This window comes from Alligator mississippiensis, chromosome 7 (genome assembly GCF_030867095.1).
Source record: "Alligator mississippiensis isolate rAllMis1 chromosome 7, rAllMis1, whole genome shotgun sequence".
NCBI classification, from domain to species: Eukaryota; Metazoa; Chordata; order Crocodylia; family Alligatoridae; genus Alligator; species Alligator mississippiensis.
In genome coordinates, this window is record NC_081830.1 from 38,682,693 (window position 1) to 38,697,828 (window position 15,136).

General features: G+C 40.3%; 1 protein-coding gene across 9 annotated transcripts in view; it reads left to right on the forward strand.

Moving 5' to 3' along the window:
• The window catches only part of GIGYF2 (GRB10 interacting GYF protein 2), a 124,530-nt gene that overhangs the window by 85,712 nt on the left and 23,682 nt on the right, over positions 1–15,136 (forward strand). For 7 of the 9 annotated variants that reach the window (XM_014598843.3, XM_014598847.3, XM_014598851.3 and 4 more), the window contains 11 exons: positions 2,908–3,119; positions 3,213–3,372; positions 3,463–3,660; positions 4,295–4,485; positions 5,140–5,299; positions 8,781–8,947; positions 9,909–10,000; positions 11,748–11,855; positions 12,430–12,530; positions 13,134–13,234; positions 13,887–14,048. In XM_014598843.3, the coding sequence (XP_014454329.1) occupies positions 2,908–3,119; positions 3,213–3,372; positions 3,463–3,660; positions 4,295–4,485; positions 5,140–5,299; positions 8,781–8,947; positions 9,909–10,000; positions 11,748–11,855; positions 12,430–12,530; positions 13,134–13,234; positions 13,887–14,048 (1,652 nt within the window). The remainder of the gene's footprint in view (positions 1–2,907; positions 3,120–3,212; positions 3,373–3,462; positions 3,661–4,294; positions 4,486–5,139; positions 5,300–8,780; positions 8,948–9,908; positions 10,001–11,747; positions 11,856–12,429; positions 12,531–13,133; positions 13,235–13,886; positions 14,049–15,136) is intronic. The other 2 variants (XM_014598858.3, XM_014598877.3) reach the window with 1 other exon arrangement.

Sequence of the window (15,136 nt, forward strand, 5' to 3'; positions counted from 1 at the left end):
TCAGTGATTGATTCTAAGTTCAAATTTAATTTTTTTCTTCCTCTCCAGATTACATTTAACATTTATGCATGCCCATTATAGGATAAAACTCCACCTTCTTCAGTGGCTCTAATTCTTTTATTCATAAGATTGATAAATAGTCTTTAAATCAATTTTCATTTTGTCAATCATATATCATAGTAGTTATGTTACGAGACATGGAGATGAGTTGCAAGTACTTGTGGCTGACCCTTCATTATCTGTATTGCTTAAAGACAACATAGTAATTTGTTTTTACCTAAGTTTTCTCCCTAAAATAGCTTTGTGTTTTCCCTTGATTTGCCACATTGATTTACTGGAATTTTTTTTCTGCAAGTCTGTCTGGAGAGACTACACTGAATGATTTGCACATGGAAATGGCTCTTGGCTGCTTTTTAAGCAGAAGCCTTTTTCACAGTCATCCTACATTTACTAACTACTTTTGGGATGCAGTTTAGCCTTTCTACTATAAATCAGTTAGACTTTTTGTATGAGTAGTTTGCTTGGCGTTTCTAATGTTGGAGTATGTATGGGACTTCGTATTGATTCCATATTTCTGTCGAATACAGTCTGGTTTTTGTTTTTGAAAATTATACTAATTGTGGAAAACCAATAGACTGGCTGAGGGTTCTACATACATCCTCAGTGCTGTTCTCTTCATCTCAAAGATGGACTCAAAGTTTAGGGAGACCCATGTTCAACTCAGATATGAATTTCATATGCATTATATGCCCATTAGCAGGAAATCTGTAAAGGCAGGTCTTGGAGGGGCAAGGAGTTGTTTGTATTCTCTGTTGAGCTATGTATTCCCCAACCTTATGCCTAATGTATTTGTATACCATGTCTCTCTATTTTGAGGCATTGATTGTGGGTCCGTAACTAAGAATAGTGAACCTTTGTCAGATGATAATAAAAAATACAGCTCATCTCCCATTAAACTAGAGCAGGCTTATCAGTAGCTTGGTTGTTATGGTGTTCACCCAAGATGTACAAGAGCCAGATTCAAGTTTCTCCTCTGTCCATCCTGCATCATCCAGGCTGGCTGTGCAGTGCAGGTTTCTCATTCCGGTTTAGACCAGAAATTCTGTACCTAGCGCTGAGATGCTTCTTACAGTGACATTTCTTTGAAACTGGCATGAGTGTATTACAAAGTTTAGGTTTGGAGGAACTGACTTCAAAATAAAAAACAGTTTAGTTTTGTTTAAAAAACCAAAAAACCCTCATCAAGATTTGTAGGGCTAACTCCTCTTCAAGATATATATTTGAAAAAGAGAAAAATGCTGGTTACTGGAGTTCTTTGAAACATATTGACATCATTATTCCACACATGCTAAATTTGTTTCTTCCTTAAGGATTTGTTCATATTTTATTCTAGATTGAAGGATTCTACAGGAATGGGTCTGAGAGCTTTAAGAACTATTTTAAAACAGAGTACCAAAATAACATAGAAGGCACAGACTTATTTCACTCTTTGCATGTGCGCCTACTCTGAAGTATGCATCAGTATGTTAACATTTTTGCATGTTGTCTAATTTGATTTTTATTATGATACAAGTACAAGTATATTAAGCTATAACTTTGTTTTAAATAGTATGAAAAATAGGTATGTATAAAATACCTGAATCCGTACTGGGAATTTATTTTCCTTTCCTTTGTTTTCTTTTTTTGGGGGGGGTCAAAATGTAAATTTAGCAGCTCCATATTTAATATTTTCAAGCAGGCAGCATTATTTTTGCATTAAATTGCTTGGATTTATAAACCATTTTTCTTCCTCAGCAGTAATAGCACATAGTTTGGGCAATTTTGAAACACTAAGGTGAAGTGAAAGGAGTGATCTCACAAGGTCCCTTCCACCTCTAAACTTCTGTGAATTTGTGAATAGAGGGATACGTTTTTTCCTTTGATTACTGTTTCTGGTAGTCCTTGTAAAGAGGACAGCTATACATTAATTTTCATCATGATGCCTGCATATTTATAATAGATAAAGATGTTTTTAATCCAAGTTACAAATTGCTGGGTTCTACAGAATGCAGCTAATATTAGAAATATTGAAACTGTAGGATCCACTTGCTTTTTCCTAACCATAGTTTTCTCTTCTCTTTTATATTAAGATAGATTATTTTCAAATAGCTAAAAAGGCCACCTAAAACTTCCTTCTAATAACACTCTTCTCATTATTATTGTATCACAAAGTCCTGGTCAAGTTATGCAGGGTACCCAGGGTGTTATGAGAGAGAGGTGGGTAGCTTCATTAATGTTGGCTAAAAGCTTAACAGATTTTATGAGCATGCTCAGAAACAAATTTTCAATTTTTGTTTAATTTTTTTTTGCATTTGCCCTTTCTCCCACATCAACGTTTCACTAGCCCATGACTCAAAAACTGACATTTAAGGAACTCAAGACTGCCTACTTCCACCAAAATAATCAACTTTGCAGGGTGGGAAGAGAAAAGCACAGAAAGTTTCATTCCAAGAAACAAATGTTGCAAAAGCTAATTAAAAGTACATGATTTTTTGTCATTTTAAAATTTACCAGTCACTTATGACCCATTTAAAAAGTTTTAATGCTGAATCAAATTAACCCTTAGTTTTGTAGCTCTCATTTGGTTCTTGGTTGGGTTTCAGTACCTGTAGCTCTTTTCTGGGGTCAGTGTTTTTAATAATAGTAGCAGGGCTTCAGTTCTGTGGAGGGCAATATTCAAAGAACTCCAGTTCCTGGTAAATTATCAGTTTTTTCTTTTATGATGCCTATTTTCAGGCGTACTGTACCCTGTAGTGGCTTTCTGAATTTCTGTCACTGTTTGTCCTCTTTTTCCCTACCCCTTCACCCTTCCAAGTAAGTTATCACTCCTTGGGACTGTCTTGTAAAGTTACTTTCCCCCCACCTTAGACGGCCCTCGTTCTGCAGGCTGGCGAGAACATATGGAGCGACGACGAAGGTTTGAATTTGATTTCCGAGATCGGGATGAGGAGCGGGGTTATCGGCGAGTGCGGTGTGGCAGTGGCAGCATGGAGGATGACAGCCTCCCAGAATGGTGCTTAGAAGATGCAGAAGAAGAAATGGGAACATTTGACTCATCTGGGGCCTTCCTCTCGTTAAAGGTCAGAAACCTATTTTGGACCCTCCATACAGAGTGAATAGATTCCCTGTTATAGTCAGCAGTATGTAATTATTTGTATTAATTTTGATGGTAGAAGGTTCAGAAGGAACCAATTCCTGAAGAACAGGAAATGGATTTCCGACCTGTGGAGGAAGGGGAAGAACATTCAGACTCTGAAGGCAGCCACAATGAAGAAGCCAAAGAACTTGAAAAGTCAGTCAAGAAGGAGGATAAAACAGATATGGTAGCAGCAGGTAATTAAGATTTTTCAAGTATCCATTGTATATTGCAATCCAATACATTTCAACCTCATAAATAAATTTAAAATCATTCAATATTTACAGAAGCAGTGGAAGATACTGTCAAAGAATCTGTACCATCCACAAGGTCAGGTACACCACCAAAACCCCAGCCTCAAGAATCTCTGCAGACCAGCCTGTTTGAAAGGAAGGAAGAATGTGCCCCAGAGAGGACTGAAAGAGCAGAAGATAAAGAAAATAGAACAGAAAACACACCACCAGCCAAAGTGCCTGGTAAAGAAGGTAATAAACTGTGATAGGCTTATGACTTTTGGAGGGATCCCTGTGAGGAGGAGTGGTTAAATAGTCTTCACAATGATGCTAATACGTGAAGCAGAAAACTTAAGGGCTCATCAGCTGGTCTCGCCAGTGCTTCCAGTTTTGGTGAGGGTATCTTTGTATAGCAGACTAGCACAGGGGTAAGCAAACCCCGGCATGGGTGCCAATGTGTGGTGCACACAGGCATTTTGCTTGGCACCCCCATCTTGGGCAGATGGTGCGGAAGGGGCTGGGGGTAAACTGCCACAACAAGGATCAGGCCCCTTGCAGCTCTCCCATCGTCCACCCCTAGCATGCCAACATCTTAAAAGTCAAGGTTGTGGGAGTTTTGGCACTCTACCCAAAAATGTTGCTGACCCGTGCTGTAGCATGATATAGAATACCAGCTATCTCTGGTACCAGAAACAGAAGATCCATTATCCAGACTATTCTTAAATATGCTGCTGACTGCAGCAGAGATGTACGAACAGATTGGCTGGGAGATTCTGGGAGATGCAATTTGTTTGCTTAAACTATTTGAATGTCAGGTTTTTAGAGGCTGTTCCTAAATGTCAGACTAATTCATGATCTCTTTTTTTTTTTTCCTAACCTTTTACAGATATGGCTCCTGCTGCCCAGCCTATGCCCCAGATTCCTCCAGCTGCACCTTCTCCAATTCACCATTCTCCTCCTATTTCTAATCCAAGTCCTGCTATAAGGCCTGTTCAAACATCTGTCACAGCTGCTCCTGGCATGAGCAACATTCCTGCTGATCCAGATGATGAAGAAGGCCTCAAGCACTTAGAGCAGGTAGATCTTCTCTTTTTAAATTTCTCCTTTGCTTGTAGTTTGTCAGAAAATGAAAGAACACTGAATGAAAGATTCTCCTCAGATTCTTTGAGTAGAATCATGAAAGGTATCATGTGTGATGACTTCAAAAAGTTCTTTATAGGTCATAATTTGTCACATTTTGTTCCGCAAACTGCATTCTGTAGCGTTTGAACAAGAGAGACCATAATTTGCTGAGTACTGGGAGATGGAACATTTTCCATGCCAGCACATAAATTTCTGAGTTCTATTCTTAACTCTGTCATTAATTGTATTAGACCACTTGGGCAAGTCAATTTGATATTCTCCCTTAGGTTACCCATATGAAAAAGGGCTTAATTCAAATCATACAGGGTTATTGACTAGAGTGCTAAAGCATTTGGAGAATCTTGCATGAAGGTTGCTATGGAAGTGTAAAATACTTAGTAAAAAGCATCTTTCTCTGCTCTGTCCATCTTGAATCCCACCAAATGTTCACACCTATGCCAGCTTTTTAGAACCAATGAATAAATTCTAATATGGTCTTGAACACTGGCGTGGTGTTGTACAAGTTAGTGACTGACTCTATGATCTTTGCTTGGTTTGAGTATTTGTAGTCAGTGTCTCTTGACGTGTTTCTTGATTTGTCAACTGTAGCAAGCAGAGAAAATGGTGGCATATCTGCAGGACAGTCCACTGGATGATGAGAGACTGGCAGCAAAACTTCAAGAGCACAGAGCAAAGGGTTCCTCAATACCATTGCTCCATGAAGCCATGCAGAAGTGGTACTACAAGGATCCACAAGGAGAAATTCAGGGTAGGTCTGTGCCCTTTACGCTTCCTCTCTTGTTTCACAGAACTGTTAAGAAGTTCATCACAGATCTATTTAACCTAACATCTGTACCAAAAGATACTACCTACCCCACAGCTTCAGAAAGAGGCAGTGATGCAGGCAGACGTGAGTCAAGTTGAGAAAAGGTATCCTTTTTACTTAGCATGCCTTTCGTGCCCTGCATACAATCTTATAGCTAAAGTGTTTTCTGTAAATTGAGGTTAGAAGAAGTCTTAAGCTGGCTTTCTTCTACTTCTACAAGTTTGTAATTCAATTTATAGTTGAAATTTCTTGATAACCTAGAAAAGAAAAAGTATAACACTCTGGGCTTTTCATGAATGGCCAGTCAACGCATCAATCAGTTGATGGTATGGAGGCTTTTTGTTTCCATTTGGAATGCCCCTGTTCCTAGAGAATGCTTTTCTTTTTTTAGCTCGAAACCTAAAAACTTATGTTGCTATACCAACACTCAGAAAAAGAGTGTGAACACTGAGAATGATTCCAGAGTAGGAAAATGGCTTCAACTTGAAACCTGGATGAAGCAGTGGTAAAGTTGGAGCAGCTTTGCTACATTTGAATTGTTCTTGGCTGGTACACACACAGTTAGAAAGTGCCAGCTGTTTGAAATGTTCATCTTTTGAAAGGGTTCCAGATGTATGTGTATCTGCACAACATGGGTTTCTCTCACATAGGCACCAGGGCATGAAGCAGTGCTGCAGTCCCAGCAAGCATATGTCTGTACACTGTCTATCAACTATTTCTTTAGCACTGTTGTACAACACAGTGTATTAGAGGTTCAGATAGTACCAGATATTCTACGCTATTTCCTCTTTCCGTTTGAATGACGCCTGAGGCTTTTGTAGCAAAATTTGGTAGAGGTCTTTTCCATAAACCCTGGCATGTCCAGTTACCTTCAGACAAGATTTTCAGTAGTAGTTTGAAAACTGGTCAGACTTGATTGCAGGCCTCAGCTCTGGGAAATTCTGTTTACAATTCTGCTTTGAATTTGCTTAGTTTTTAATTGGATAAGTAATATTCTTAATAATTCAGTAGAAACAGCATACCAGCCTCCGGCTCCTTTTACTATTCATTCCATCCATGAAGAGCACACACCAACTGCAGATGCTCCTTCAGCCTGATGAATGGTATTTATACCTGAAAGCTTGCAAAGAAGAATTTTTCCAACTATTTGATTTGGTCTAATAAAAGATATCAGATTTACCCAAAGAACCTTGTCTGCCTGTGCCCTTAGACGAACACAGCTACAACCTGTACCCCTGTAGAAACAACCTTGGAAGCTATGAGCAATAGGTAGATTTTTTTTAAGAGGGGATACATCTAGCCTGACATTATAGATATTACCTCCCTTCAAGTTTCTAGGGGCAACAAGAAAACACTAATGTGAAGTCTGCTGGATTTCAGCCATGGGTGTCAAACATACAGCCCACAAGCACAATCTGGCCTACGGAGCTGTATGCTCTGGCCCATGGGTTTCTGGACTGGCCCTGGCCCTTGCCCTGGCCCTAGCCCCATGCACTACATACATCATGCAAAATGGTTTTGGCACCCTGCTCGCTGCAGGCAGCACAGGGGGTTGGTCCGAGGTACCATGTGCAGACCTCACCCTGGATCCCCTGTGCCCCATGCAGCATCAGGTCCTGCCTGTGCACTACAGGCAGCATGCATCCCGTGCCAGCCACAAAGGCCAGCCAGTCCAGCATAGGGTGCATGGGGTGGCCATGCATGCTGCATGTGGCATAGGGCTAGCACAGGATGTACTCCACACTGCCTCACCATACCCAGAGCCAGCGCACAGGGCTGGTCAGCAGGGCACTGTATGGAGTGCTTGTCCTGTGCCAGCCCCTTGCTGCACACATGGCTAGGCCTCTTGGCCCAGCGAGGGGCGTACACCACCTGTAGCATGTGGGCTGGGTGCAGTGCTATGTGCAGCACAGGGTGTCCAAAGTGCAAACTGTATGCAGGGGGGGGGGGGGGTGACCAACCCCCTAAATTGCCTGCAGCTCCAGGTCCAGCCTATGTACTGTAAGCAGTGCATGCCCCATGCTGGCCCTGGGGGCTAGTATGTGTAGCACATGGGCAGGACTGGCACCAGAGGTGCTCTGCAGGGCGTCTGGTCCCAGTCCAACCTGCAGACTGGCTCAGCCATGCTCATCCAGCCCAGGACCTGATGAATTTGATGCCCTTTATTTAGATGGTGTGAGGAAGCAATTTTGCAGGTCAGCTTGTTTAATTTTTATCTTACTTTTGCCCCCTTACCATATACTATTATGGTAGAGCTTAGAGGCATCATTCTGTCCCGGTTTGTCTGATATACTATGTACATACAATGAAAAATCTGTCCCTGCCCCTAACACATTTAATCTAATAAAAAATGAATGGATGTTACCTCAAAAAATGCTTGAAGTACAGGGTTTTCTTTTGTGGACCTTAGCCTCCAATGAACAGAAACTCTTTAATTCTTAAGAGTTTTAAATCATGGAGGACCATAACAGAGCAAAGTGCAGGCCAGGTTCCCTGCTGGCTCAAGCATATACTTCCAAATATAAACGTCTTTTCTGACTGTTCCAGTCATTTACTCCTTGACTGTGTTTAGTGAAAGTCCTCTTGAAGGATATTGTGCCGCATCACCTTTTACGGATTCAGTTATAATTACTGATTGGATTTAGACTCTAAAAGAAAATTCTGTCCACAGCTCTGCCAGCATTTTTCTTTTGGGATATCCCTAAATTCTTGCTCTCCAGGAGGGAAAAATTTTATAAACATTTGGTCTATGAAGAAGACAAGTCATATAGTCATAATTCTGATTTTGTGGAGTTGTCTTCTTTGCAGGGTTCCTACCCACTCCTCTGTTCTGACTTTGGAGGTTTATTTTTTCCCTCGTAAATTAATTTTAGAAACTTGTCTTGTACATTTTAAGGAAGTGACAGAAATACTCAGTAGGCATTACTTATTAAGTAGAGAGAGAAATACAAAAGTACAGGGGGCAACTGACATTTTGTCGCTACCCTCAAAAATAAAATCTGGAAATGTAGGAGATCTGCTGACCTTACACTGAGGTGTTTATTCCCACAATCAGGAATATTGCCAAATATCTTCAGAGAAGCAGAATTAGCAGTTTCCATTTCCTGTCTGATTTATTCTGGAACAGTTGTAGCAGCAACATGTTAATTATGTAGAGAAATGGTATACCAATAGATGGCAAAAAATGTATACGCATTTATCGTTAGTGTCAGAACTGCTATGTTCACACTTTTGTGAACAGACCTAGAATTTAGAATGTATGTTCTGTTCAGCAAGAGCAATGTGCATGTATCTTTTCTTATTCAGAACAAAAGCAGAAATCACTAATGTTAAAACAGATGCAGTATACAAATAAGTGTCATGTTCTTGGTTCCCTTTTTGCTGAATTTGCCCTTCTCTACATGTATTGTTTGTGCTATTTTAGGTCCCTTCAGTAACCAGGAGATGGCAGAGTGGTTCCAGGCTGGATATTTCACAATGTCCCTGTTGGTAAAGCGAGCATGCGATGAGAGCTTCCAGCCACTTGGAGACATCATGAAAATGTGGGGCAGGGTTCCTTTCACTCCAGGTCCAGCACCACCTCCACAGATGGTAAGTGTTCAGGAGTCACACAAGTCAAACAAAGGATTTCTTACAAATGTGTTCTTTGCATGATAGAAGGCAGGGTAGATTTGTACCTTTATAGACTGACTGAATCAGGATGAGGTTTTGTGAGCCCAAGGTCACCTCATCAGATGCTTTGCATAATGTTATAAGTCCTCTGTCTTGGAAGTACATATCCTTTTAGCACCCAGCATGAAAACCTTCTAGAAGACAATGGGTCTCAGACCCTTGATCAGCCCAAACCTCATGAGGTACCTTCCCCTCTTCTGCATCACCTCATTATTGCCTACACCACAGCTGTTGACATTATGCCACTTCCATGTGAAGTGGAGCCCTTCTAGGAATCTGTTTGGTTTTTTGTCTTGGGCAGTAGAGAAAGTGGGGTAAAGGGCAGGAAGCTAGGAACAAAGCATTTCAGGGTAATTATTAACAGTCTTTCTGTGCTTGAGGACAGGTGCATTCTAAACCCAAAGGGAAGGACAAAATGAGCAGTGCTGGGTCTTACCCCATACACAAGTTCAGCTGAACTGTCACTTTTTAGGTTTTGAGCTAAATATAGATGATTAGTGGATAGAAGGGTAGGGTTGACCGTAAGATTAGCTCTAACAGTTTAGACATAACCTTGGAGAGGTCACAGTTTTCATTTAATTTTAAATAAATTCTTATGTGCTTTGCTGGGTCAGAGGCTTCAAAGCTTGGTTATGATGTGATATCTATTTATGCTGTTGTATACCAGCTGCATGTTTCTTCTTGTGCACTTTTTTTGCATGCTTCAGACCAATTTGTCTACATATTTTTGGATTTCTGTACCAGTGGGTGTACCATTTGTCCTTTTTTTCCTTGACCCTCTGAGTGTAGTACTGGACTTCAGTTTTTATATTGTGTATCTGATAGTTTGTTGCAATATATCTAATATAATTTATCTAATATGATTTATTCCCAAATGCAGGGCGAGCTGGACCAGGAGCGACTGACTAGACAGCAAGAACTCTCAGCCTTGTACCAAATGCAGCACCTGCAGTACCAGCACCTTTTGATACAGTAAGACTGGGCTTAGCTTCTTATCATATTTTCCCTGGGTTGTAGATCTGGCATTGATGCTCCTCCAACAACAGTGACTTCCATTCTCAACTGCCCATGATCCTAACACCACCTATGCTTAGAACAGAGAACTGGCCAGCTTAGGGCACACTGTATTATTCTTTATTATTTAGCACATACTGTCAGACCAGCAACTTGCCTGGTCAAAATGAGTCTTGGCCATACTTGCAAAGGGGTTTTGAGGATTTGAATTTGGGAAGGAGTAGACTGTCTGCGCATGGAGGACCTCAGAATCTGTTTCTACTCTGACGGTTTCTTGTTAGTGGGAAAGCTGTTGGAGAATTCTGGTTAGAATTAGAATTGGAACTTTTGCCCATTGAAGTGGGAATTGCAGTCCTCAAGAGCTGGTCTTTTTCTGGCCCTTTGACAGAAGCTTAGAGTAAGAAAGCAGTTAGTAATTGTATAGGTGCACTAAAAGCTGCATGTGCCTTGGTTATGATCTTTGAATGAATGTCAGTATAAGACTTCTGGTATGATAAGTGTCGGGACCCAGGGCAGCTGGCCAGCAGCTCTCTTTGACTCCCACCCGGGCAGATAAGGGTCCGGGGTCTTAGAAGGCCGTTAGGCAGGTATTTGTGACGCTTGGAGTGGAATTAATTAGGCGGACGCTTATCGGTTGTAAAGCAAGATTATTTATTTACGCTGTCAAGGTGGTAAAAGATGGAGGTTAAAGATATTTGGTTAGTTATAGCTTAAGGTTCGTAGGTCATAGGTCGGTCTGTATAAGAGTTCGTTGGTCGGGCAGATAAACAGAGAAAAAAGTTGGGCCGGCAGGTTGTTGATTTATGTCTGATAAGGTCGAGACGGGGGAGATTGACAAGTGATTAATTTGTCAGTTATTTTTACGCATGCGTTTAGAGGTTTTTTAGGTGTGTGCGCGGAGGTCTCCCGTTCTTCACGGAAGTGAAGACGGGTTTTATTTGTGTAATAGCCAATTGCTTTTCGCCACGTCATAAATTTAATTAGAATCGCCAATTATCTAGCAGTCTTCGCTAGGGTGTTATCATAGGGTTATTTTTGGTTTTTTTGATCAGTTATAATGATTTATGTATAGCACAGAAGGCTAAATTTTATTTTGTTAGTGTCGCAGTTATAAATTTTTTTTTACATGCGCAACAAAAAAGCGGTTATTATTATTATTGTTAACCCTTAGTTAACCTAGTATAGAAAAAAACTGTTTTGAATGGTTTTATTTGTTTGTGACATGGGCACTACTTAATTTGGTTGTGACAGTAAGAAATCTGCTGTTGTACTGAGGATATGGGATCACTTGATGTCTTACCTGTTTAGACAATCTCAGAATTGGAATCTACTTAGGAGTTATCTATATATTTCTGGGAAAAGGGAAACAGAAATGTTACATAGTATAGAATTTAAAAATTGGAAGGAAATAGTTGGTTTTCATGGTTTGGAGTAAGGAATTTTTTTCTGCTCAGGTATGTTAGTTCACTAATTTTTTTTATGCTTTGACTTTTTCAAGATGCCTGTTTTGTGATTGCATGCAGGAATTAGTGTGTGCATCCTAGATTAGTATACATTATTCAGGGAGATTTAAGCACATGTGGGACTTTGGCAACTTGGATGGGGTCAGGGTACAGTTGCAGCTTGTAGACTAATTGAATCAGACATGCGTATGCTTTCTTGAGCAAAGTAAACCAATTCCAGTGACTCTGCTTCTCTTGTGAAGACAACAATATGCACAGGTGCTGGCACAGCAGCAAAAAGCAGCTCTGTCATCTCAGCAGCAGCAGCAACTGGCTCTTCTTTTGCAACAGTTCCAGGCCCTGAAGATGAGGTGAGTGGACAGGCTTGAGCTGGTTATGGTTTATCTTGTAGTTTTGTTGTGATCATCTTGTATTTGCATGAATCTGGTTCATATTACTTTCAGTTCTATCTAAGAATGTGCAAACAGAGTGACTGTGAAATATTCAACATTCATCAACCTTTTAACATCTTTTTTTTCCTTTGGTTTCTGCTTGGAAGAAACCTTACCTTCTGACTTGGCAGTTCTGTGAGGAAAAATAATATGCAAAGTTCTGACCAGAATTAATGAAATTCTGTTTTGAGGCACCTCACTTTGCTAGATTTGATCTGTCCCTGCCAATTGAAATATGTAATTTTACTTACTGCTGACCAGGTTGCCTGTGAACTGGTACTTATGGAATCTCAGCATGTGGCTGATTCAGTGTTTGATCCAGCAAGGATAAATAAGAAAAATTTCTGTTTAGTAGCATCAGCACAATATTTTTGTTTTAAATAGAGGCTTGAAGAAACCTGTAATGACAAGTTACTTATTTGAAAATTTTCACTGCATGTTCAGAGCAGACTGTTCCTTGGTCGTGTATTGAATCTTCCTGCTTATATTTCAGAATATCGGAACAGAACCTCATGCCACCTGTAACAAGGTCTGTGTCAGTGCCGGACACTAGCTCGATTTGGGAGCTTCAGTCAGCAGCCTCACAGCCTACAGGTATGACCTGTTTCTAGAGTACTACCATCTCCTGAACAAACTCTCTTGGTTCAGAATCAGACCTTTCTTCTTACAGCCTGTTTTGATGCTTGTCCAAATAACTTCTGGGTTCATTCATTTGAGCTTCTGTTTGACATGAAAATGAATTCAGCTCCCCTTGAACTCAAGAATAAATTCTTTTCTGTAGGGGAGGGGAGAGTGCCGAGATGAGCAAGATGGCAGTGCTTTGCATTGTCATAGGAAATGTTCAGCCAAATATTGAGTTTGCTCTGTTTGTATTACATGACCAATGGGCTTCTGGTCTCATGGAGTGATTGGATATTGAACAGCTGGGTCTTGTCCAAGTCTGAGAGGGAAAACCCATCTTGGCACTCTTCCCTGAGAGCTTTCAGGGGAATCAGGCTATACTTTCTTTAGCAAGATAGAGGTGGTCCCCTGCTGAAGAGGATTATGTGAAAGCAGTGTGCATCTATGATTTCTAGTTCTTGTCATCTAGTAATGGATCACACAGGACTTTCCTGCTTTCAGTCTGTCTGCTTGCTGTTGCTTGTGGATAATGATTCTTCTACTGCCTATATAACATTATTTTGCTTGTTTCTCCAGTTTGGGAAGGAAGTAGTGTCTGGGACCTCCCCATTGATACTGCAGCTCAGGGACCAGCTCTAGAACAGCTTCAGCAGCTTGAGAAGGCCAAAGCTGCAAAGGTCAGAAATTATCATGTACCTGCAAAAAGTTAATTATGGCTTAGCAAAATGCTACTGTGATACTCTGTTAGTTTTACACTGGTGAGTGAAACCTATCTTAACGGGCTCTTCTGGGGTTTTAGAATGGGGCTTTGCCCTTTGGATCAAACACATGCACATTCAAGCCAGTTTTCTTTTTACTGTTAGAAGTTACATAAGAGCAGAACTCTTGCTGCTGCTACTGCTGCACTTACCCTCCTCTTATCTCCCAAAACTTGTTTTAAGAAACTGTAAGAATTTAGATTGGGGCTGTTTGCAGCTACTTTAGTACCAGGTTCTCCTTTAGAGTCATAAGACAAAATAGTAGAAGAAATCCTGCTTCCATGATGACATCATGGCTGCTTTAAGTCAGAATAGTTTAAGAAAGTGGTACAGGAAAACTGATTTGGAGAACCAAACACTATTTTCACACCAGTAAATTTCACACCAGAAATTTACTCTTAGAGTTGCCTATTGACAACTCAAGAGTGCTGTAGTTGCAGGTTGAACCACTGGTAAATTAGTGACTGAGATGCCCTCTTCTAATTGCTGAAATTTTTCTTTAAAACATAGTATAGAAGTACTTTACCTATTCTAATCTTGTATCTAAGTGTAGTTTTTATATAAACTGTAGCTAGAGCAGGAGAGGAGAGAAGTGGAGATAAGAGCCAAACGAGAAGAGGAAGAGAGGAAAAGGCAGGAGGAACTTCGGAGACAACAAGAAGAGCTACTTAGGAGACAGCAGGAGGAAGAAAGGAAACGACGAGAAGAGGAGGAACTGGCTCGTAGAAAGCAGGTGAATCTTCTCAGTGTGGTGTACTTCTGTGGATTTTATTTTAGTACTGCAGTTTTATAGGAAGAGCGTGTAGAAACACATATGAGGTCTGATGTATTTCTGGTAAGTGTGTTTGAAGACAGTTTTATTAGTAGTATTTCTTTCGTGGTTATGCTGACATTTCTTTTTCAGTTCTTGCCCTTTCAAAGACTTGCCAGAGATTTCAGAACTGGCTTTGTATGTCTGACAGTTTCAATTCAAATCAGATTTTATTTTTGGCCTTATTTATTTGTTAAGTAGCGTTTAAATAATAATTCTCCAAAAGGACTCCCCAGAAATGAGATTACATTCGCTCCCCACTTAGTTAAATATTTGTTGACATTGTAGTTAAAGTCCCGCACTGAGGATTCTAAATCTAGGCATCTCACCACTGTTAGCAGACTTGGTTTTTGGAGTATTGATTTCCCAGTTAGGTTACAAAGTGTAGTACTTTAAAGAGGACCAAGATTTAGGAAAGTAAATATGAAGCCCAGCTGTACTTTTCCTCATCTTCAATTTTAATTCAGTTAAAAATTTACCCAAGACTTACAGAATTTCTGGTTTGTCAGAATTTAGGTACTGCTTGCCACAGTTTACATGACCTTGGTCATAGAGGGCATAATTGCCAACTCCTCTGGGTTTCTGATGGTGAAAAGTTTCTTTTGGAAAAATGGAAGAGTTTGCCTGGGTAGCATTGTTCTTATGGGTTAGAAATAGGACAGTCTGTTTCTTGTTCTGAGGGGGACTTATGTTAAGAGTCACTCAACCATTCTGTGCCTTGCTTTCCTACCTGCCCATGCAGGTATTTTTCCTATTTCACCTGGAGGCTTTTAAAATGTAAAACAGTTTGTGTTATTACTTAAGCAAAATTATCATACTGGCATGGAGGAGAGGAAGCCTCCCCACTTCTCCACCTCCCCCCTTTTTGAAAATTTCTAAATTTTTTTAAAGGGTAAAAGACTACAAAGCTTCATTTTTAAAGTTAAATTCTACTTTAAATAGAAGACATTGGAAAGTACAGTAGTCCAGGGTAAGGAACACTTAAACAAGCTTTTCTTTTCTATCATATG